Genomic DNA, 26,192 nt, shown 5'->3' with positions numbered 1-26,192 from the left:
GTGAGGTAACAAACCCTAAAATCTGCTTGATCTTTCAACAAGGAGTGTCTATTTCTTGCCGCGCCATGGCGATTTTTACTGAATTCCCGTGCCCATGGCTATGCAGACAGGCACCAGGCTGCTTCGCATATGATGCTGGCCTTTTAGACAGCATGGCTAAGAAGTGAAAAGCTGCTTTCCCCATCACCAATCATCCACCATTAAACATAAGAAAAATCAGGGAAAAAAGAAAGGAAATTGAATGGAAAACACATTCAACAACTGTCTTTTTCAGCAAAACATTCTAAAATCATAAACTACAGACTGGATGATTGTCTTCCTCTCATGCACTGCTTTGCCACAGACACCAGCTAGTAACAGCATATTCAGTTAACATTTCTGATATACTCTATCCAAAAGCTCAGAAGCTTTAGATTATGGTGGTTAGACTCAAGCATTACTATCTCTTTCCTACAGTGCAGTATTTTAAAGGCCAAACATCATCATCACTTCACAGGAATTTCCATTCCTTTTCCTTCTTTTAATTACAATACAACTGATCAACTTTTGTTAACAGAAGCCTACTGTTCCAGTCTAAGAGCTTTTATTCCACATCTCGATCTTCAGGTGTGGAACGGGCAAATGAGGATGCTTGCACCCGGATCTAAAGATGCTAGTAAAACCCTTTACGGGGGGGGCGGGGGGGATGTATTTACAAAAGTACGCTTTTTTTCATATAGAAATGGTAATTAAGACTAGAAGGGTTTGTTTGTATAAGATAAGTAGAAAAACCAGAAGCACATTTTCTAGAAGAAAATTAGAGTAAGAAGAAATTAGAATTAGAAAAGCAGACTGGATCTCACACAGCTGAACATTTCTTCAGTGTGAAATGAATCCACAAGTTTTCCCTTCTTTCCGTTCTGCCACTCTTATTTTCACTGGCACTCAAGCTCAAAAGAGCCAAGGACACACTTGAGTTGCCAGAGCTGGTGGCACAAGCCAGCTCTCAAAGTCTGCACGCACACCTCGCATGCTGACTCTGCACAGGTACTTTCCAGCCAATGTCTCGTTTCTGCAGGTAGGAAACCTGTCGCACAGTTTGGAAAGCAGCCAAATGATAGGAATCATGGGGGTCAGGGATATGGGCCTCAGTCTAGACCCAGCCACAGCAGGTCAACTGTTTGAAGTGGGAAATTAAATAAATAAACGAATGATCAATTGCGCTCTTAAGTAACTCACCTCAATGTGGCCATTCAGTGCTGCGTGGTGCAATGCTGTCCGCCCGCCTCGGTCAGAGACGTTGACACTGCTCAGCATGGGGATGATGACTTCCGCACACTTCACTGCCTTGTTTGCAGCCGCCACGTGCAATGGGGTCTGCCAGTTCTTGTCCCGAGCATTGACATCAGCCGAGTGCTTAATCAATACTTGCACTGCTTCCTGCAACAGCAACACAGATATATCCATAACCAAGCAGTTCGAATAAATACATGGCCCACCTTCTTGACAGCTCGATCATATTACCTATGTATATTCCTTATGCATATCAGACATGGCCAGGAGGAGGGAAAGAGAACAACTTTTATCAAAATAACATCCCAGGCTAGGGAAATGGTATTGTTGATTCAACTGCTGGAGTACACGTCACCTTTGCTGTCATTTAGAGCAGTGTCCTCACAATCAAAATTTCCCAATTTGATTTTAGGATGTACAAAGCTGCCTATGCAGAGAGCCCAACCTGTTCAGTTGATTAACCCTCAGTACCCCAGTCATCATAACTGTGCTCTCATTGAGGAAATGAATGTGCTTATTTGAGCTCACAGTTACAGAAATTATTTACAAAATGAAAAGCACATCATTTTGGACAGTAAAATCATGGCAAATTAATGTAAGTTTTATTGATAAACAGGAAAAAGGAGAAAATAAAACAGAATACATGAAAACAAAATTTTAGCTTTGCAAAAACATGAGAATCATGGGCAAGGGTTGATGCTGGTGTCCCCAAGTTAAAATTAGCATTCCTTCCCTCCCTGAGGGCTAAGCATAGGCCAAGGGTCTTCACTGCAACATCCATTTTGTCAACCTAAGACCAAACAACATCTTTTAAAGTTAATTTTGTTGCTTAAAAATGAATATTTCCCAGTGAGAAAATATACTGTTCTCTCTTGAGAGACTGTCTCGCTGGAGAATTCACAATCAGTTCTTTTCTGCTTCTACTCATGCATCTGCCATTAAGCAAGTGAGATGAAAAAAACAAGTATCTCACAAAATTACATTTTGTTTCTTCTTCCTTTTTTTCCCCACAAACAAACAAAATACAAAGGAGCCACTGGGACACAGTAGCATTCAAGTAGCCTTGTCTGCTAATTACAACTCACAGCTGGTAATTGGGAGGGAGAGCCCTAGTCCCACATAGTACCTTATTCTTTTTGCATAACTGAAGTTTCCTGGTAAGCCCAGCCAAAATTTTATTAATGAATATCAAACACATACAGTGTGTTTAAATAGCACTTTTGTATCTAGAATGGCCCAGAAGAGTGCCTGCAGTCTGTATCAACAGTACATCCATTACTAGGAGTTTTAGTTCTTTGTCCTCAACCGATCTCAGCAATTTCATTTTCTACAGCCATCTCACAAACTGTTCTCTGACAGATTTGTTCAGTTAGTGACATTGCATCTCTTACAGCACCAACAATGATATACCACTGTTGATGTCTCAACAGGATTTTGTTTTTTAAATTACAGGCCTACTGTTTTAAAAGTAATTTAAATGTAATTCACTGGAGACCTACCCAGCTCGGACATGAAGTCAGCAGGAAAATTCATGCACTTTGACTCTTAATGAAGGAAAGAAAAAGTTAAGGGAGAATTTTTAGAAGTAAATAGTAAGGACTGAAAAGTCTAAGCTAAAAATATTTAGACTTTTTAAAAAAAAACATTTACACATTTTTGTTTACATCTGCAAATCTGCTGCTCTATCAGATTTGGGATAAAAATGTTAAAATCCTTACGGAGAAGTTTTAATTTTATTGCTTTTGAGAGCATGAGCTATCCCTTTTTATTAACATAATTTTCTACACATACATGCAGTCCACAGCTATGGTGTAAGCCTCTGTATTCAGTGTCTCTAACTATCCCAAGTTATCATAGTGAAATCTCTTTACTTTTTCGAACTGTATAAGGCTGAAAGCTGACACATCCATTAACAATCCTGCACAGACACATGTGAGGGTCTTGATTTGTAAATAAACATTTAAATCCCTAAAGCCCGCTTGAAAAATCATTAAGACTTAAGCAAAAATGTGTTCATGCTTTTAATCAATCTATAAAAGGGTACAAGGAGACAGCTTCTGAATCCTATGAAAGCTTCATAGTAAAAGATTGATAGTAAAACTTAAAACTTGTAGGTGATCATTCTAAAAGCAACTGTGCTCACAGAAACTTCAAAAACCACACTGAATCCTACTGGTCAACTTCTGGACCATGAATTCACCTCCTACTATCAATGTGAACGATGAATTCACCTACTGCTATCTGCTACCATCACTATCAGTTTTGTCCTATTATACTGAAGCTGCCCATTTGTTAGCTTGTGTAATAAAGTAAAAGCAGCACTGAAAGCACCTCAAAATGCTGAATCTTGTTTCAAAAGTATTACCAAAAGTAGCAATTATCATATAAACAAAAAAGAAAAAAGACCAGGAGAAGAAAGCTATGTGTGTTTATAAAATATAGAGCAGACCATGAAAAGGCATCAAAGGCTGGTGCCTTCCCCTGCTGCCTCACTACTGCACCTGGGTACTCACTTTGAGGTACCAGAACTGCTGGCACAATGCAGACAGTTTCTCATTGTGCAGTTGGCCTTCAGCTAACAAAGAGTTAAAGATGAGACACAAACCCACAGAAAGACATACATTTTCTGTTAGGACTGTCACTGACAATAAAAATCACATACTCTGACGCATCCTAAAAAAGAAACCAAGCACACTGCAATTCCCACATCAGAAAGATTGAGGCTGTTTTTTAAGGTTTAAGCCTGACCTTTGTTTTCCAACATGGCTTTTTGTGTTTTGCCTCATTACAGCATTCATACTCTATCAGATATTCCTTTCAGAGGGTTTCAGCGGATGCCAGCAGCTGGGAAGCTCAGCCAGCAGCCAAACAATGCCCAAGTTCAGAAGCGAGCCCAGGATTCCTGCCTCCAGGCTTGGCAAGCACTGGGACTGTTACGGAGGTGATTCGAGTCCATCAGTCTCTGGAAGACAGCCACCCTCTGTCTCTTTCACAACCCCTCCCCTCATCCCCAGCAGCCAATTCAGTCTGCATTTGGGCTCACTGTTAACTAAGTATTAGGAGGATAAAAGTATACAGGGAGGTCCAAAATGGAAAGCCAAGAATAATGGTGCAGTTGAAAACACAGTCATGCCTGAGCTGCATTCCTGATAGTTATTGCCGCTCCTTTTTGAGATAGCAATGGGAGAAGTACAACATGATGCCAGAAGATTTCTACTTGTCAGGGAGAAGAAATATGGGCTAACCCTCCATTATGCGTGAATCAAATACATTAACAGAAAACCTAATGGATGCCTTGAAATGCAATTAACCAAAACAAACTATGTGGTAATACGTGTACACATCCACTCCCTTCTGGCACATACACAGTGTGCACACATCCATATGGATTTATTTATTCCTCTTTATTTCACCACTTGAAGATGGTGTGGCCACTGTAGACCACTGTGGACTCTATCCCACTTCAGTCCTCATCACCCACTCCAGCTGATGGTTGCTTAATATGACTTGCTACGGTAATGTAAAGCATTCTATAAGGTGAAAGTCAACCACATTAAGGCTCAAACGCAGCTATAACTAACTTGTAAAAGCTGGCTTTCAGTTGCAATGCTAAAGGCCCTGCACACAGAAAATGTTTTCCCTGTTTGCATCACTGTGCTACCTACTATGGCTCTCAATGCTTTGCTTTTTCCCCCAGCGGGTAGTTTACGTGCAAAAGCAGGGTAATCAAATCTTACTCACTTCACTTCTTGAAGCAACTGCTCGGTGGAGAGGAGTCAGCCACATATTGTCCTTGGCATTAACACGAGCGCCTGCAAGTAAACAGCAGAGGTTACATCCATGCCTTGGGTGCGACATTGAAAGCCTTGCCCAATGGTCTCCTAGTAACAAGAGCTGAGCCGTATGTGGTACTCCCAGCGCTCCCCACGACTCTCTTGGCACCCTGTTCACCTTGGAAATGCATTTCCAGATCCCAGATAGACAGGAGCTGAAGCATGATTTGGAAAGAAAGGAACGGGATAGGTCGGACTATTATCAGGAATAGCTTTGTTTACAGGACACAAAAGAAGCAAGATTTGTTGTAGGGGATTACATATGTATGTACATGTATGTCTATGTATATGCAGTTTTTTAGATCAGCTGATACAGTTGGGGAAAAAAAGCAACCCTTTGCTCAGAGCACTGCTGCTGTCTGCAGTCATAATGAAGGGAACAAGCGTGAACAACCATCTCCTTTCCAGCTCCATCAGAGAGACCACTAAAAGATGTAACCACTTCCCTGCTTCGCAAATCTTGCTGGGATCAAGAAAACAGGACTGGGAAATGCTCAGGTTAAGGAGGAAACTGGGCACTTGCTGCGTCAGCTTCTGTGGGCATTATTCAGCAAACATCAGAAGAGGGATGAAGGAGACTATCCGTTTGCCTTCCACGTGGTTCAGTGATAATGTGCGCTCCAACAATGACAGCTGCTCAAGAAGATGGGTTTGGGGTGGCTTGCCGGAATAAAGGATAAAGGAAGACTACTTAACAACTACAGCGGTGCTGGCTGACTGCAGACAAAAAAAAGGATCCTGTATATTTGTGTGATAAAACAGATTTGTTTGAAAGAAATATTAAAGCTGTTCACTGATGTGACACCCCAGAAAGGAAATCTAGTGAAAAGGACTAGAGAAACTAATTTTAAAAAGGGCTTAACCTGAAAATGTTGTACCTCTCAAGCCTGCAAGTAGCAGTACTACTCTGAGAAGACTAGCACATGCAGAAAAATTTTGGAGAAGCACAAGCATCATGCACATAGCCTGGATGAGCCTCTGAACTTCATGAACAAAGGGATTCTTAAGCTTCATTTTGCACCATAACTTAAGTGCATACAAAAGCCTGTAATTAATAAATCACGCTCTGAATCAGAAGTACTTTCCGAAAGCCATTTCTCAGGAATATTAAGGTGCTTGCCTCTGAATCACAGTGGTTACTGGGAATCGTGCTAGATAATCAGAGAAGACACAAGTTCTTTCATATTTCCACAAGTTGAAATGTAATTTTTTGGCTGCAAGAAAAAGAAAGCCACTTTCATAACTATTGCAACAATTAGAGGAAATACTCCGAACTCACCTCAGAACCTGGTACCTGGTGGTACAACCTGCCCTCTGGAAAAACACCCTTTAGAAAAGACAACAGTTTCAGAGATTTTTCTAATGAATCTGTCTAAGCAGGGAAGCTGTTAGCTTCTTTTGTCTTCAGGAGAAGGCCATTATGGTTGATACACATTAGCATCCTGCCCTTTGCCTACACTACCCGAGGCCCTAGAGACAGGCAACAACCTCCTCCACCATCAGGAAGCTGACAGACAGGACTCCAAGGCATCTTATCTTATACTGATTTGGCCTGGTAGAGGTCTTCGGGATGCAAATTGCCTAGATGAATTCCTAACGATTGCCACCAAATACCTCTTTTCGGGTTTAGAAATTTATTCTGTACTTGCCTTGGTTTTTTGCCTTATGTTCTCAACTAAGGTTTCTTTTGGTTTATTTCTACCCATTCACTAACTCCTACAAGCAGATGGTTGCAAATCAGAAAGGCTTATTTATGTGTGGAGTAGCAAAGCACGACAAACATACCATTCCTCAGTATTCAACAACTCCAGTAGCACTGGTGAATATGAAGATGATTAGAAAACCTAGGGAAGTGTGTCTGTCAGTAGCTATTCATGCCTTTCACTGACCCACATACCCTTTGAGAAACTGAAATAGTTGCCAAGAAAACAGCTACAGAAAATAACAAAAGCAAAACAATACCAGTAGAAATAAAATAATACACAGCATGCTATCAGCCTTTTCTTCCACAGCTGTTTTCCACATCCCTTTACCTCTTTGTGCTTTGGGGTTCTTTATGTGACAAAGTGAAATTGCTCTTACACTGCATCGACTGAGTATGTTTGTGATTTCTGTTTTTAAAAAGCTGCACAATTCAGCTGTTGTCTGTTGCAGGAGCCGCTGTTGTCCATTTACTGAGGTGCGCGTTTTCTGAAGAGATGTTGCAAAATGTTTCCCTCTGTACTGCCCATTTCCTTCACCAAAATTCAGCTTTTAGGTTCCCAGCAGTTCCTTGCAGGCAACAGTTAATGACAATGGGCTGTGTCCAAAAATCAGAAGCTTAAATTTTCAAGTCCATCCCACAACACTTCCTCAAAGTCACCCAGAAATTCAGTGTCCCTCTCTTCACTCTGGACCAAGTACCTTAACCATGTTTCAATGCACTTTCTGCAATACTCTGTGAATTAATCTGTGTATTTATAAGGACAAAGAGGGCTGATAACACACTCAATTGGTGTATATGGTGTCCTTCATAGTACAATCTTCCCTGAAAAGATAAGCTGCTTTAAAGATTTCCCTTAACATCCTTTCAGGTAGCCACAGCACCCACTCACACCCCCCCACCCCCACCCACCCCCATAAAATATCCACTAAAAAAAAAACCCTCCAGAGAAAAGCCTTTTCTTAGCTCTATCCTCCGCACTCTGCCCTCAGGAGAGCTCATACTCGTGGGCCTGAAGGAAAGGTTTGGCTGTTGGATTTGCTCTGTGAGGCTGAAGTAGACAACATAACATGTAATATTAGAGATAAAATCAACACAGGAAACTGTCTGCAATCCACTCTTCTTTAAGATGGCTGTTTTGTAATCTTTGCAATCTTTCACTCTCAAATTTTTCTGCCAAAAGCGGAAATAAATCTGAAATTGCCTCTGTTCTTTTGAGATCCGAAATAAACAACCCAACGCTGGCTTTCAGGAATAAAGTTAACATATCTTTATCCTAACCAAAGCACAATTTTCCATCCAGCGCATCTGCCAAATCCACAGGTCTCCAATAAATCTAGATTCTGCAGTCTAAATCTCTGAAATTAGGGATGGTCAACAGAGGAAGGAAACTCTACTCTTTAACCTATTAATGACATTATTAATATGCACCTTTCCAACTCCTGCTATGAGACACAGCAATAGACATACAACAATATAAGGGATGCCCCCCCACCTCACCTCCCAAACACAGACACACAATACAAAGCAAAGATCAGCATGAATAAAATATAACAACAGATAGATGGAACTGGGACCCACAACACGAGAGCAACACAACACCACCATGCTAGATGTGAACACCAGAACCGAACACCTGCATGGCAGCAACAGGAGGTTAGGCAGGATCTCCTCAGAAGCAAGTCCGAGTCACTTGCTAGGGAGGGAAATGGCCTGGGGATCCCACCAGGTGAGAGCACACAGGTCCTGGGTCACTCAAGGAGAGAGGAGATAGTCCTGGGACATCCTCCAAACTTTTACCCAGACGGGATACTCCTAATCTTGAAGGACAGGAGTCTCAAAGCCATGGGAAAGGCAGAGAGGAGGCTGCCTCTCCAACTCACCTATTCTTTAGCCTGCCATAAAAGAGAAAGCCCTGAATGAGCATTCAGGTCACACAGCGCCTTCCCCTGCTGCCTACACAACAGGGACAGCCCAGAACCTGCTATGCATGTGCCAGTCTCACTTCCATATCTGTGTGGCAGAACTTACCAGGAACCCTTCCAAAGCATGCTGGGGTTTGTCCTTTTCCTCAGCTATTGTGCAATTTATGAAGGATGGATGTCAATATTGCGTGCGCACCCTCAGTGCATAAATTTCTTGCCAAGAAGCTCAGAGCTTTCTGAAAGAGTAAGGCATGGTAATATTGCCAAGATCACAAGCTCGTTGGTGAGGAACAAGGGGCAAGGGACTAAGCTCAAACATCATGCCCTCGGGCACCAGCTCAAAAGCCCTGGAGGGGGAAAGACACTGCCACAAATGAGAATGGAGCTTGTATCTGCCCAGACAGTTCTCCTTGCACATCCATGACTGTGTCATCATACAGAGCTTCATTTATGTGAGATGGTTACCCTGGTCCTTCTCCTTCTTGACACAAAGGAGGTGAAGGAGACGTGCTCAAAGCTCCCTGCTTTTTTGTAGCCTTGAAAAACAAAACCACACAGCACATTTCCCCAGTTTGAACCATATGCTTATGGATCAGACCTTTAAACTGGTGTAAATCTACCTAGTTCTGACACTTAATGGGCCAAGGTGATTCATACCAGTTGAGGGATCTGACACTTTCTCTCCTATATCAATTCCAAACAGACTCCAATTCAGTGGCTACCTAGAAAGCCATTTCTGGTCTGTCTCCAACCACCTGGGCAGAAGTTTTATTCATTAGACACTACATTTATTTGTGCTGCCACCAGTTCATGGGCCACAAATCTCTGAATGTGCATATTTCATTTAATTTCTCTCCTGAGCCCTGTACAAAATGCAATGGGTTGCTACTCCTAGATTCTACTCAAGCTGAGAACATTATTGTTTGACACCAACAGCAAGCATTTTTGTGCTTTCTCTCTGGGAAAACACCTCTGATTTTAAGTCAGACAAAAAAGTCTTTCTGCTTTATGTAACCAAATTTTATGATCAGGTTAATCTTTTATGATACACTTTTACTAACGCAGTTTACTGAATGAAAAGGTGAAGCAAAGGGAAGATGCTGCTGTTGTCTTTAGAGTCTAGTTCACGGAGAGATCACAATAACAAAGAAGTGTATATAATAACTCATAAATCTGCCCCTCCAAACCTCATAAGCCTCCAAACCTGCTCTTGGATGCAAGTACTGATACTCATCATGAGTCATGATACTTCAGAGATTAAAGGACAATGAACACGTAGAATATGCAATAAAAGATTAATTTTGATTCATGCTGAGCTAGTTGGGAAAGATCCACATAGTTCCTACAGACTGAACCCCAGTGCAGTCCCACTGACACAAAGTCCAATTTTTAAAAGCCCACATTTTAAGTTTTTCATGCTCACTTGGATATATAAAAAAACCCCAAGATATATCACCTGCATTTTATGCTGTTGACCAGACAAACCCTATAGCCCATGGATGACATTTTGGCAGTGAGGTGCTGGAACTAAGTGTCCCAGAAGAACACTAGAAAGTCTCCTTCCCTCATTAAGAGCATGACAGAAAACAAGAGTATTCACCAGGACATTTTTTGATGCTACTGGGATTCAGGGGAGAAATGGGCAGAATGGCTTCACCTTTCTCTTTATGTGGGTATTGCCTGTGCTGTTACTTGCAAAACTTGGAAAGACATTGCTCCTGCAATCTTCTCAGACCACAATGAAATGACAGTATGTGACAAACAACACACACTGCAAGAACACATGCACAGATTAAGTTTATTAACTCTTACCTCCCAGTGAAGAAACTAATGTTTGCATTTAGCATATTGAAAACCCACCCAAGCATAACCTGTCAGCCAAGGAATGTTCATTTGAGTCATTCTGCTGACATCAGGGTTAGAGCAGAAAGATACGATGTATGTCCAACTACTTACCCTCATTAAGCAATTAAGACAACTCAAAATGCCCCCCAAAATGTACAGAGGAAATTCACAGCTACAGCAAACTGAATTCCCATTTTCTGCCTTCTCCAGGTGTGGTTAGGCTGGTAATCCAAATAAATATGTTTGTGTGGTCTGCATGTGCCCATTAGCATCCTGATCTAACTTTGAAATTGGCTGGTACTCTAAGCAGGGGGCTGGATCAGGTAACCTCTAGAAATCCCTTCCAGCCTGAATTATTCTAGGATTCAAGGTTGGAAATTAGAAGGTGCCTTGCAATCACAGGACTGATAGTTCTGAAATAACTTTCTAAAAAAAATATGCAAGTCCTTTGAAGAAGCAGTCTAATAATTTGTGAAACCAATCATATAGCAAGGTTGCTTGCAGGGGGCAGACGTTTGTACCATAAGGTTCCTTTCAATCCCACATTCTTAAACCCCCATATGCTTTACCCTTACAGTTCTCCAGTTTAGAAAAACACTGCCTTTGAAATCTGCAAGCACATCCAGGAGTTTGCCATGAATTATGTGTACTTCTTGAGATATGTCTGCTTTATGCTTTGCTCTGACATATTTTGATCATGTTTTTTGTCACTACAACAGTTTGGAAATATTTTTAAATTTTTTTTGTTTAGATACATCTTACTGCACAGCTTCTATTCCCCAAATCAACTTCCCAACTCTTAGTATCATGTTTCTAATGTAAATACCACTTACAATTCATTTAAACTCATTCATAACTTTCTTGCTATTATTCCATAATAATTTTTGCTTAACAGGAATTCTTGGCTTGTACTCCAGGACGTGAGCCTGCATTCCAAATATGTACTTCAGTAAGTTTCTGAATCCACAAATACTGTCAGCTTGAATGCTTTAGAAGTTTTCAAAAACTAGTTGTTTTGTTTATTAATTCAGCTCAGTTACAGTGCATGTTTTATAACTGTATCACCAAATTTAAATATATTTTCTAAGCTTGCGACAACTGCAACCAGCTCTGTGAAACTCAGAAATAGGCACTGCTCAAAGCTTACTCATATATGCTTTGCTGGGTATTCCTTGTAGCTTTAAAATTAGCTAAATTACCAGTTAATAATAGTGAGGGACACTACCTTACCTGACAAAATGAGAAGCTCGATGATGTCTGCATCCCCCAGGAATGATGCAACGTGAAGAGGAGTTCGTTTCTCAGCATCCTACAAAACCGTAGATTTAAACTTGGTCAATAACTGTAAGCATTAGTGTTAAAGAGTAATGGATTTGTATATAGTGCTTATTTTTCTGTGTGTATTTCTGTTTATAATTAGAAATGCAATCTCAACCAGTGAAAGGTCTGAACAACACACTTCCTCCCAATAATCCTCAACTTTTTTATCACTTTGTTCCACCAGACCTTGCAGAGACACTGTCTTTACTCTGATATCCTGTTTAGAGGTAGATCAAATCAAATCCAATCTAAAATGAGGAAAGACGTCTTCCTTGGGTCTCTTTTGGAAACATTTTCCACTCTAAGTGTTGCAGCGACGTAATTCAGATGCTTCTGGACATCAGACTTTGTAGTGCAGTTTGCATCAACAATATAACACCAGACTCTTCAGAAGGGTGTCTCTGGAGAATGGTTTGGAACCACACACAAGGACAAGATGCAGTCCTCTTAGTCTACAAAGGTTCTCCTACACCATTTAGTCTGCCTGTCTACAGCAGCCCAAAATGGGCTTGTACACCTTGATCAACCTTTAAACACCAGTAAAGAAAATATTACCCATCAGGTCTGTGTCTTTAAACTTAGAAGAATTGCTAATAATCATATACACAACTTCCGGAACACATCTACTTTTATTTGATTTCTGTAATTTTCAGCCTTAGGAGTCACACTTTCAGGACTTTCTTTTCTAACTTCAAGGGGTGTAACATACAGTGTTTAAAAAAAACCCTTTCTTTTATTGCTTTATTCAGATGATTCCAGAACATAAGCCTTTAAAAGAAGCTGCTAAACATTGTAATATGGGCGACAAAAATCACAAGAAATGTTAATACTGCTTATCCTGCTATTCAACCCCTGTTTCCAGTCCTAAATGTATCTCATTTTGGTTTCTTAACTGCTAATACAAAAGAAGTTTTAAAAGACTTATCAATCAAACTTATCAAATTACAACCTACCAGCATTAAATACGGTAAGCTGGTAACAGATTCAACACTTCCTGCAAATGATACGAACACAGAAATCCTACCAGTATTAACACTCTCTCCCTGAAACATATCTCTGAGCCTGTCAAATAAAATGTCACTTTTAACACGCCCAAGAGATCATCAACCGCAAGCTATTTTGGACTGTCTTCAAAGTATGCTATAAATGTGGACAAATCAGTGCAGCAAAACCATTTGTCATGTGAATGCTGAAAATTGTTTTTCAGCACTGCAAGGCACAGAGCCACTGGTCACCAGAATAAGTTATGTTTAATCTTTATATTTGTATGTTTTTTCAAACATATATTATGGATGTAGTCCTCAAACTCTGCTGCAGTGGACTTAGATCTTACATATTGGGCATGCATATAAAACACTCAAAAGACAGATTATGTGACACCCTGGTTGTCACAGGTCAGCAGGAAAGATATCGTACAGAACTTCACCTCCTCACATGGTAGGCAAATTAAAACAATATTAAGCAGTGTCCATCCAGCAGTGTCTGCTCAGGAACTGAAATCACAAGCTGGATTCTCTCATACGCTCAGTTCCTAAGATACAACCCACCGTGGACTAGCTTTTACAGGCTACATGAATGCATACGAGACCTTTCGTAAGTATTGCTTCATATTACCTATCCCAAGGCTATCCATGGCAAACAATACGCTAAGACTGATCAAACATTTGTACAAAAATAGAATCATTTTTATTTATTTTTTTAGCATGTTCATTTTAATGCATGAATCTCTCTTTAGCACAATGTAGTATTTGTAATAGCTATTGTACCTGTCAGGGATAAATTTTGCGGCAGTTTCTTGTAACACAGCCAAGTTTGGCAACAGAACAGAGTACTTTGAAGTTGAATGCTAACGATACAAGACCAAGCAATATTCTATATCAAGGAACCAAGGCTATTCAGTGCTTTATTGATTATAAGCAATATTTTATACCAAATTAATAGAGGGAGAAAAGGACATGAAATAGAAAAGTAGAATTTTCATCCTTCTGTAACAGGAATAACTCTCTAAGTATTCTCAGCTTTCACTTTTTAAAATCAATGCAAAATCCTGTCAAATTAAATGAGAATCAAGTCTTCAGAGAAAGATGGGTTTAGTCACGCAACTAAATTTAAGCTTAATTTTTCCAAAAGGAAAAAACCCTAAAATTTCTCCGTTTATCACAAGCAGGCACAAATCAGAGTTCACCCTCACATGAATTAGCAGATGACAAAACCCAATGTGTGGTATAGAAAATTAAAAACACACAAAAATGTCCTACAGGCAACGTTTTCGGGAGTTTGGCGGGGAGAAGTCCGCACACACCGCCTGCAGCTGAGCATGCAGTTGAGCAACTCAATGGAGGAACATCCTCAAGTTCCTGTTCATGCTCTGTGCGAGGCTGACACAGAAACAGAGGAACAGGGGCATCTGCCTATCTGTCCAGCCACGCTCCTCACGTCCTCCTCAAAGCTGTGTACCCCTTCAGCAAGACTTAAACAGCTCACTGGCTTTGCATCTGGCCCATGCACTAACATCTATTCAGCTACAGATGTCCCTGTGGCATGGTGGTATTAAAAGGAGTACAAATAAGTAAATCAATAATGATCTAAAGACTGAAGGCCACAAACAGAGAGAGAGGAATAAAAAGAAAATTCATCACTTCAGGAAAAGGTCTGGCAGTATCCCAAACCTGAACATACGTTATCAAGGCAAGGAAAGGAGGTGAGGGGAAGAAAACAATAACAGGATTACAAATAGCATTAAGACAAATAATCAGACCTGCTTCAAGTGCAATTCTCAAAGGAACAAAAGGTCTGTAAGAGACAGTAGATAAGCTAAACAATGGCTAGAAAATCATGCTGAGACAAGATAAACACTCCCCAAAACTGTACTAGTGACTTATATTAGTTCACAGAAAAGATGATGCTGCACGTTAACATTATCGGCATACATTATTCTATTTTTTTAAGTACAAATAAAGGAAATTAAGAATTTAACAAAGAGGCAATCGAGAACAGAAGGCCTCAAGAAGAAAAACACTCAACACATGCTTAAACTGTTCAAGTGATCACAGTGACACTGATAAGGCCCTTCACAGGCTTAAACTTAGGCTAGTCTGTAAGTACTTTATTGGATCAGAGCCCCAGAGTACATAAAGATTAGCAGAATGGTGGCTTGGATGAATCATATCAGCATATGTAAAATATTCAGGCACATTAAGAAAAAGGCCAACAGCCTCTCCTCAACACAGCCCACATCTCAAAGGAGATAACAGATTTGAGTTTTTTTATCAGCTGCAGCTGTTCAGATCAGAAGATGTTTGGGACAGAGTTATCTACTATTAAAATATAAGTGCAACTGCTACAGGAAATAAATGCCTGTATCCTCTTTATGTCACCAAACTGCCTGAGCAGCCAACAGGAATAGCTCAGCACAGAAGGAAGCACCACAGAAACTGAGTTAATGAAGTTTAATTAGTAAGAAGCATTTGGATTCCCACCGCCTTCAAGCAGCCAGCAATCTGCCTGGGTGGCAGAATAAACTAAACTATATTAGTGGCACATGAATGGCTACAACTTCCATTGATACAAGGCTAACCAAAACAATAACAGAAACAAACCTCCTGCTCATCAACTCCATTTACTGTTGTTACATCTGAGCACACTTTATTTAAATAGCACAAAGCAGCTGGTACCCTTAAAAAACCCAAACATTCAGATAAAACTTGACTTCAGGAAAATTAAATATTGGGAACTGCTTAGGAACTACTGAAGAGGCTAAAAGCAAATGAGCAGCTACTTCTTGGGCTATTTACAACCATTCAGAGCCAAAAGCTGATGCTGTACAAAGAAAATCTTTGCCGTTTCAGGATTTCCTCCCTCTCACAGATTCTTTTAATAAAGCCTGTAATTCACAAAGCAAATCGAAATGCTTAACTGTGAGCACCAGCTGGGAGGTGAAAGTCAAGCTGTGTAACTTATGCCTGGTGCTTTCTTCTGCTATTGCCAAGCACAAAAATTACCGTCTGAAAATGCAGATCCTGGTTCCAGCACCTCTGATCCCTGCAGTCTTCAGTTTAGCCTCAGAAACAAAGATATTTCTGGATGGAGTCTTTAATTGCCAAGTGCCCATGAGGTGGAGGAAGAGGCAAATACTTTGATCTTCTAGAGACAAGAAAAATTATCTTCCCCCCCCCCGTCTAACAATCTCCTTCCACGAGGCAGACAGCAGCTTTCCTGCTAGAAAAAGGTAACTTTGGAAATCAATTACTAATCCTAGATTGAGACTGTAGAAACTGTTATCCTAATTAAAGGAAATATTTTAATGTTTATAGCAGTGAGTTTCCAATGTAAGGCTTAGAAGCTAAATAACTCCTCCATTTTTACAAATGCAATATTGATTTGGGGGGCGTTGATGGCGTGGGAGCATACATCACTTGTGAGTTGATGGGAAAAGCAGATTTAAAAAATTCAGGTATTTCAGGCTGAAGTTGCTGCCTTTGGAGAAAATAAAGCTGCTACAGCCAAACTCTGCCATGAGCTTTTAATGGCCTGTACATCCTTAACTGACTCAAACATTTTGAGGGCAACAATAACATGAATCACCAGCACAGATATATATAGAGAGATATATATAGATATATATATAACTTAGTACCCACTAGTATACTAGCACGCTGTACAAAGCAACTCCCAATATTTCAGACTCCCAGTAAAATCCAGCAGAATCTTCTTCACAGTTCAAACATCTTCTTTATAAAATATAAAAAATTCTATTTATTTTCAAAAAGAAAAAACATTTATTCTAAACAGAAGTCATGCTGGTTGCCTTGCATCACAAACATCAACGCAATTTTAGTATTCCGTCTCCTTACATTCCTGAGAATTGTTCATGATTTCCTTCTGCAGAAAAAAAAAATATTCTCCAGCACTTCCCACTTAAATTAATAGCATATCAAACAGCGCTACTAGAGGCTAAATACCCACTCACACCTATTACCTAGCACCAAACTGTCCTACTGTGTCAAAGCAGAAGCTTTCCAAGGTTCCTGAATAAATCCTCCAAAAGACTTTCCAGCACAGCAGAACTACATGTAGAAGAGGAGCGTTTACTTCCAGGATAGCTTTATTCTCCTGCGAGGCTCCATAGTGCCAAAAAGAAAATCATCATTCATTCCTTGGATGAGAGCACAGACGAGGGTCTGGTTCCCAAGATGACTGAAATACCACATTATGGTCTCTCTCAGTCCCAAGTCAAACATGTCACTCCAAACTGAACGACAAGCTGTTTTTCACATTAGCTGCCCCAAGTGTGCAAAGCCTTTCAGACTCACAATCCTAAAAGTGTGCGCATTTGTAACCTCAAGCACCCATACCACCTCAAAAAGCATGCTTGGCACTATTACAGAAATATAGATAACTTTTGTGTGTGTATGAAGACCTGGATAAAGCCTGAATCCTCCTAACAAAGGCAGTCTTGCAAAGCTATGCCTTACCAAGTAGGATAACGAGAAAAAGAAGTAATAAACAGCATACATCCATGTCTCTCCATAAGAACTTTCTTCTTGCCTTCCTTATCTCGTAATAAACCACCCTCTGAAAACATGCTGCTGCCTGTAAGGCCTTGCAATCTCTGCTGGTGCCACTGCCCCTTCCCGTGCAGAACTGCTCCGCAGCGATGAACAGGCAGGCGATGCCCCGGGTTACGACACCTCGACATGGCTCCCACCCACCCCCTGCCTGGCCCATCAGGAGTTACTGCAGCTCACCTAGATCGGCTGGCTCTGCAGCTCTGCTTTAATGAAAACAAGCCAAATTCAGCTAAATCATTACCTCCTCCTAACCCACCTCGTTTTGGTGGAAGTGGGTGGGGGAGCATTTGCACAAGCAGCTCTTGACACCAATGAGCACTGAGAAGGAGCAGCTTCTCCAGTTGGCAGAGGGTTGAGCAAAGAGGCTACGTGGATCAAGCGGAGAAGGCGGTATCAGCACTTATGCCCCAACATCAGAAATAGGAGCAACTAAGTTATGGGAAAGCAGATGTTGCCTTCAACAGTCTCACTGCTGGGGTGAGGGGGCATATTATTTATTTTCCCAAAAATATGAATGAAATAGAAGACATTCTGGGGAATTAACTTTTGTTTTTTAGGGGTTTATCCAAGAGAAAAAGCCAGATTGGGGAATAAAGAGGAAAAACAGAGGGAAAGAAATGTCCGATTTGGCTTGCAAGCATCTCGTCAGTTATAGGGAAGAATACTGGAAGGTTATTTTGCCCTTTTTGTTTGACTTTGAATATTTTTAAGAGAAACTAAACTAGAAGACTGAGATGAAAATGGAAATTTTACAGGAAGGTTTTTGGCTTAGTAGAAAATCATGACATTGCATGCAAGAACTGGACTTTGCATATGTAGGGTATTACACAGCTGCATATTATTATGAATCCCAGCTAACCACCGGATCCAGAATAATCTCTAGATGAGCTCAAGGCTCTGCACCATTCCATCATGCTCTTCTCAAAATAAAAAATCACCCCAAATTATCCCCTATGTGCTATGTGCTACACACACATAGCACGATCACCCTGATATTTCTAAATGTACCAAGAAGCAAGTGTAGAGGATGTCTGCCTGAAACTAATGTGGTGGTCTGGATGGTCCAAACCCATATCCCAAACACCCTGGGAAAACAGGCTGCTGAACATTGCCCACAGGCAGACCACATTTCCCATGGAAATAGCACATGTTCAGTACTCAGTGGTAGGGAATCGCACACCACCAGCCAAGCATAATGCTGTCCATGCCCTCAGGGTGCAGAAGTAGCACCATGTTCCCCCAAAGCATAGCTAGGGACTGGAGAGGTCAAAGCGGCCATTACAGTGGCAGAATGAACTAAAACCACCCTTCTAAGCCAAACAGTTACAGCTTTCACTTTGCTGCAAAATAGAAGTCACAATTATAGCAGCATCCAGAATGTAGCCATTTCCATCAACATACACTTCCCAGCTTGGAAAGATATTAACTATTTTATCAGACAAAAAAAAAAAGTAACCTACTAAACTTCTGATTTGCTCTAAACTCTTTCCTCTGAGATTAATTTTCTCTTAGGAAGTATGCATATATATCACTAATTTTGCATAGTGCTTTTTTCTTCTTTCTCAATACCTCTCTTGCTGCAGATTCCAAAAAACAATTTTTAAAACTTCAGAAATCCCCAAAGCTTGCTGCAAAAACAGAGTTTTATTTTGTTTCACTGTCCTACCTATATTTGAACTCGTCCAATATTAACACAGCTAACCAAAATGATCAACAAAGGACAAACCACTGCCAAACAGTGTCAGAGTTTCCTCTCACGTGAGCAACCAAGCACTAGAGAAACACTAACATGGAAGTAATTAAAAACATCCTTAAAATAGAAACATAAGCACGCAGCGCAAATTGCCAGGTCACAGCACAAGGGGGGAAAATGCTATCTTTTGATCTTTCTTATTTTAAGCATTTGACACTTATCTGCAATGACCATCCAGAACACAATCTTCAGAATTCATGTTGGCCAGTATTCTTCTAATTACTCCAAAGAATAGCTTTGGGTTTTGCTCCTGACAAAACAGCTGTTCAGGCAAAGCATTCTTGGATGGACTTTTAGCATCTTAAACAGGATTCTGGGCAAGACTATTCAAGTTCAATGACTTTTTCTAGTAAGTACTATGGTACTCATCTACAAAATACATATTCTTCATTTAATATCGCACCTGACAGTTGAGAGCATCTCCCTAGCAACCATGACTACCACACTTGCAGCCAAAGGGTACAACAACATTTGAGAAGCCTACAATAATGTTGTACATGAAATGCTATTTTGAAAAACCAACATGAAATACAGAGGAAATTTTAGGACTACCTTGTTAATCTAGGTTGGGGTTTTGGTTTTGGTTGGTCGCTTTTGGGTTTTTTCCTTTATTTAAGGGAAAGCAGGGAAAACAAATAAGGAGGAAACTCAAGGGAGATGATGCTTTAAGAAAGCACTTTTAGGAACTTTTTTCAAGAAAACAACCAGGTACTGATAATCATAGGGAAAGCCTAACTTCAAGGTCGTCTTTGATCAGATTCCCCATTTAAAACAGCAGCAAGTCTTCGCTTCCACTTGACAGCAAATGGAGTGGAGCCCCAGTTAACCAGACCTGTAGGATCACTTCTCCAATTCCCTTCTGCAGCTCTGAACCAGATGGTTGGATGACACTGCCTGCAAAAGCTGCAGTGCCAGGACTACACCAGACAAACTGCTGGAGTTAGCTATGAATAAACTGATGACTTTATGTCAGAAAAAGACAAGAAAAGGAAGGTTGATTCAAAAGTCCAGGAAACACTGGGAAATCGCCATTCTGCTTCTGCTTTATATTCTCACCGCTTCCAGAGGCTGCAGATTGTAGTCAGGACTGGCAGCGTTCATTTCTAGCTGTACGGATTTAAGTTAAAATCGAAGGGGGGGGGGAACAACCTAACTTCTGCAAAAAGGCCAAGTTCAAATGGAGATTTTTTTTTTTTCCACTGCCAAAACACTAAACTACTGCTTGTTTACATTGCTTACCGTTGTTCTGGCTGGAATAAGCCAATCTGCAGAACAGTAATTCCTTTGTGGGCAAATTGTGGCCAAGATACTGCTTCTTTACTCTCACTGCTGAGACCTATAGCGAAGTTTTATTTCAAGTACAGTCAAATGCTGAATAACAGCTCCTGATCTGCAAAGACTCTTCATAAAAGGAAACTCTACAGAGAGTAAAAATATGCAGCTTTCAGCTGTTTTCATTCATTTTCTCAGTAAGAGAGAAAACAATGTCCCTGACTGACCTGCACATTTGGAATAATTACCATACACTTAGAAAATTTAAAGTCACCTGCTGGAGATAATTGTATTTCAGACTACTAATTAGGATTCCACTGAAGCCCCAAATCTCTAACTTCCAAATAATTTCCATTCTGTTATGTGTTAATTACTAAGGACATGATTAATACTGTCAATGCAACAGTTCATAAGCACAGTGCTTAAGTATCACAGGTACATAACATGCCAAGTCACATACCAAGGCGTTGACATCCTCAGTTTTGTAGATCAACATCCGTATCTCTTCTGGATCGCCACTGAAAATCGCTTGGACCAGTGGTGGCTGAAAAAATAAAACAGAAGCAGCAGCATTACAGGTTTGTTTGTTTTCTGTTTAAAAGGAGAGCTTATTATTCCTGCTAACATTTGCTAATGCTGCCCACAGACGTTGTATGACCCCAGTAACAAATCACCAAGCGTATCTCATCAGTAAGAACTATCAGTTTGCTTGAGGATAAACTGAAATCATGAGTATGTTTGTACATATAATGACCATGTGTGTGCACAAACAGGGACCCCCATTAGAATGGCAACTTTTGTCAACAGCAGGCAATTAGCCCAGATGTTCTCCTTGGCATGTAAGGGGAAAACTAATTACATCAGATACTGCTGCGTGCTTGCTGTTGGCACAGAATAATGGTCATGCAATACACATTTAGAAACAGAACATTATGCAGATAATGAATTTCTGGGCAATTACTAAACATCTTGTATCTTTTTACTGAATAAATATGCAATGAGCACAGTTAATTTTAACCACCCAAGAAGCTAAATAATTATCTTATTGTTTCACGTCTGTTATTATGCTATTATGAATTGGAATGCATAAGTAAATAATCAGGCATACGGGAGAAACAATATGCCATGCTCATTCCTCTGGCAATGCTGGCGTCACTGTCCGTCAGTGGGAGGGAGCGCTGCATATGCTCAACTGCTCCGTTACATGTCCAGAGCTAGCAATTTCAGTCCTTCTGCTCTGGACAGCCAGCAGCAAATATCTGAGTTATTAACCAAGCTGGCAGAACACAATCTGCTGAATTAAAAGAACAAAAATGTTGCTGCTGGAGACTCAGAAAAAGGAGGGGGCAAGTTACAAAGACACCTTATCCCCTGAAACACATGGTTGAAACAGGCAGTGGCCCCACTTCCACTGTCAGCCCTTCTGAAGGCAGTGTGTGCCCCCCTGAGCTTGCTGAGCTGGTCCTACCAGCAAAAGAAGAGCTTGTGGTGCCATGCAATCACCAGAAGCTAAAATAACCCTGGAAAAGGGAAGCATGCATGACCACTTAAGCACATAAAACCGCAACAGTTCTTAAGACTCTGCAGAACTTAACTACCTTGTAAACAGGTTATCTCAAAATTCACAAACAAGCTGGAATAACAGAGGAAAATACCAATTTTTCCCAATCTTTTCACTGCAAAATTCATCATATTCAAATGTGGAAAGTACACTTAGAAGTTGACGGTGTCTGTTTTAAGATATATTAATCCCTTATGTCCTTAAGAAAGATTCACTCTGGAATTTCATTCTTGCCACTCCTCTGATGGAAAAAGGACTAAAGTAGCATCTTTTATCACAACTCTCTGCAGTCTTACATATTGTAGCAGATGTTTGAAAAAGGAAAAAAAAAAAGATTGCATGTCACTTGAACCATTTAGCACACTTCCTTCCCAGCCCATGTGAGAAGGGTCACAGACTATTCCCCACCAGAGGATGCAAACACCAGAGCTCAGAGTCTGTTCCCTTCTCATTCATCCGCCAAACTCAAACAAATCAATATTTAGCTAAGAGTGAGAAGGTCTCATTTCTGCATTTTTCTCTACCAAAAGAAATAATTTAAAGCAATTCTCTAATCTTATGTCCGCTAGCACGCTGATAAAAACTAGTATTTCCTAGACTTAGCACAAACCTAACACTAGATATGAAGAACCAGTGAATGTTTATTAAATTACAATGCTCACAACAAATTATTTCCATTTCATGTACACTTATCATAATATTTAAATAACAAAATAAACAGGAAAGCAGAAGAACTCCTCGATTTCAAGCTAAATGGCAACACAACCCATGGCCAAGCAACAAATACCCTCCACGGTTCGGATGAGTCTCTGAACTCAGGCACACTTGGCACCCAAAGAAAGGTATCAGCCAGGCTCTGACGACACATAAGCTGTGCATCGTTACATTAAAAAAAGAGGAAAGTCTACAATAAGACAGTTTGAGCCTTCTTTCCTCTGTCAGAAATCTGAATCAGACACCTGGTTTTACAGGAAATGCTTGACCTTTTTAATTAGCATCAGCTACTTAGCACAGAAAGCAGATTAACACTGTGTTCTTTTGACCTGTAACATATATAAGATCCTCACCTCAATTTTGTCCACCATACCACCATCATATCTACATGCAGTTCCTTATATTGAAACCCAGTATTTACTGTGCCTCTGAAGGAGGTTATAAGTCTCATACTGCTCATATACACAACCTTTGCTGACAGGAGATAGCTGCCATACACCCATTTGCAAAGGCCTTAGTCCTTCAGTCCTTTCTTCCATGAGATTTACTTTTTCTAAATTAATTACAATAGAATCTCTCATTGCTAATTGTAACAGCAAGAAACAGAGATAACAGAGAACTATCAGAGCCCATGAATTGGAAAGAACAGATAAAACCAGGACAGGCTGATAACCATCCTGAGTCACTGCTGTGCAGCTTTCTCCAACTGGCCATTTTTCTAATTTACCATTTCATAATTTTACTTCATTTTGAAAGGTATTAGTTTTGAAGTGAGAAACACATTATTGCTAAGGAATTTTTATTGCATATGCACAGTCATGTATAATGACCTGTTTAGGAAAAATATGTCAGAAGTATGTTGCAGCATTGTTGCTGCAATTTGAGGTCAGAGCTAAGACTGTGCATCCGCATCCCTCAGCACGAAAGAAAAAGTATTGCTCCATTCAGCAGCTGACAGTGATGAAATGGGGCTTGTGCAGTTACGAGTGTTGATGATGGATGTCCAATGACCTGAACAGATTACTTTCTTGATCTTTAGTGATAACCATGTTCATGCATGAATGACTTCAACATTAAATAACTTCTCCTTCTTCTTTTTTTTTTTTAATCCCTGAAGGGCAGATAATGACACTTCCTAATTATCAAAGAAGGATACGGTATATTTTTGGAAATAATTTCTAAAACCTGTGACAATATCATTAACCAGTTATTTCATTAACATAAATATTTTGCTTTAAAATTCTTCAAATTCAGAAGTTGTTAAACACTCAGAATGAAGAAAAAAACAAAAAGAAAGCACAGAGCAGGTTATGTATAACTATTATTAGACCTAAGCAAGGGTGCGGGTTTTGGAATGATGAACAACTGTTTCATCAGCTCAGCTCTTCGGAGCTTCCAAATTCTTCAAGAGAGTTTCAGTTGGGAGTGTTCACATTTTTTCCTGAAAATATAAAGCAGCAGCTAACAAAAACCTTTCCATGTTACTTTTTCTACAGAGTTACTATTATAAGTACAAAATTCTTCAACAAGTTTTATTAGTGTGTTCTTTACTTTGTGCTGTAACGAATGTTACAGTAAAAATAAAATTTTATCTGCAGACATCTTCCAATGTTGGAACATATCCCTATCTTTACTGCACACGGGGCAATCACAAGCTGGACATCAATCCACCAGGTAAAATTAGCTTGTTGAACCGAAGACACAATTATTATTTCAGCAAAGGAGAGCTTAAATGCACGTGGAAGAATGTCCTGTGGCTCAGCTGGCGTCCACAGAACTGACAAGCCACACCAGCAGGAAAAATCCAGCATTGGGAAATTCTCCTCCACAGATCTGACAGTACAGAGGAAAGCTGAGACTATTACCAAGTGGCACTGGCAGGTCTCTGAGCCTCAAATGAGACGAAGTATTTAAGAGGACTGTCTCAAGTATCATTTTAATTACTATGAACAAAGTGGGTGCTGAGGTTCCTAGCAAACCAGTTAGTATTATCATCAAGTAACTGTGACATCTATCAAATATTTTGTCTTGATTTTAGATATTCTGACTCACTAACAAGGACTTATTTAAACCAGATTTTCATTTGACAGGAGCTGGAGGCAGATAGGGAAAAGATGATCGATTCCCATGCCTATTTGATATAATATACTATCATTTGGTCTTGTGAGTGAAAAGAAGTTATATACTGATCCTTTACTTGTTCTAATTGCATTACATCAAGTTGTTGGACTAAACACTTGGATATGTCCTTGTAGTCATTTCTCTTTAACTAGCAAGACAATGTAGCAAGACACATAATCATTTCAAAGTGGTATTGACTCTGTCAGTGTTTTGCCAAACACCTCTTTTTTCTGCAGGTACTCCCATTAATCAAGATTACAAGATTGTCTGCAATGTCACATCACGTACATCTAGTTCCTTCCACTCGTCATAGCACAAAGACTACTTCTCTTACTAATTTTAATTTAGGACTTTCTCCCTCCGACCATACAACACATGAATATCCAAAATGCTGTTTTAACTTATAAGTCTGTATGAGTGAACAGTCATTAACTGGATTTCTCTTAATTCTTAGAGTGCATTTCCATGGTGCTTAGTATTTATACAGTTCCATGTACAGAAATTATTCAACACTAATCATTTTTTAACAGGCCTTGCAGTCTATTTCATTTGCATCAGGGGTTAGCCTTTTACTGTGTTTTAGGAATTAATTGCTGGGTAAATGCAAAGAGAAGTTTACTCCTAATTTGTTATTATTTCAAAGACTGTTTCTGCCATTGGAATTTCTATATACTGGTTTCTGACAGCAAAGTACTTTCACAGAGCTGGTATTTGGAGAAGAATGTCCTTGGATGGTTGTTAAGGGGTTTTTCAGAGCATTACAGATTTTTACTGAGCAACTCCAAAGGAATACTTGTCCAAGCTACTGAAAGGCCAGTGGAGAGAATCAAATCTGTAAATAGGGTGTACTGGTCCTCTGGAAGCACTATGCCAAACTGACAGCATTGTTAAGTGAGCAAATGTACTTACCTAGGACATTTATACTGACCAAATCAATAAATACCCTGTAGACTGCAATATTTCAAGTACGTTGGGGGAAAAAAAATTTCTATTAATTTAATTCTGTCTTCTTATGTCCTTCCATTTTTTGCAGACTAGCCCAATTATTTATAAGGATTGCATGTAATCCACTGCAGAAAGGACAGCATGTATGCCTACACATTGCTGCTTATTTCAATTTGCTCCACTGTGTTTCCATGCTCAAGGACCAACAAACTTACATGACACACAGGGGTATTCAGGAAGACACAAAGTAACACTCCCAAAAGTAAGAGAAACTCTGGGTGGATGGCACTTCCAAACTTCAAGAGATCTTGGTGGTGTTTTTTAAGCTACTGCTTAAAGGACACAAAAGAACTGTGCTC

General features: G+C 40.0%; 1 protein-coding gene across 10 annotated transcripts in view; it reads right to left on the bottom strand.

Moving 5' to 3' along the window:
* Window positions 1-26,192, bottom strand: part of ANKRD44 (ankyrin repeat domain 44) — a 143,943-nt gene that overhangs the window by 58,597 nt on the left and 59,154 nt on the right. For all 10 annotated transcript variants that reach the window (XM_069781831.1, XM_069781837.1, XM_069781833.1 and 7 more), the window contains exons 2-5: window positions 20,953-21,036; window positions 11,808-11,886; window positions 5,014-5,084; window positions 1,219-1,419 (exon numbers count right to left, since the gene is read on the bottom strand). In XM_069781831.1, coding sequence (XP_069637932.1) covers window positions 1,219-1,419; window positions 5,014-5,084; window positions 11,808-11,886; window positions 20,953-21,036 — 435 coding nt within the window. The remainder of the gene's footprint in view (window positions 1-1,218; window positions 1,420-5,013; window positions 5,085-11,807; window positions 11,887-20,952; window positions 21,037-26,192) is intronic.

This window comes from Haliaeetus albicilla, chromosome 4 (assembly GCF_947461875.1).
Source record: "Haliaeetus albicilla chromosome 4, bHalAlb1.1, whole genome shotgun sequence".
Lineage (NCBI taxonomy): Eukaryota > Metazoa > Chordata > Aves > Accipitriformes > Accipitridae > Haliaeetus > Haliaeetus albicilla.
The sequence above is the reverse complement of the archived record's forward strand: the minus strand, read 5'-3'. Positions and strand labels throughout refer to the sequence as shown.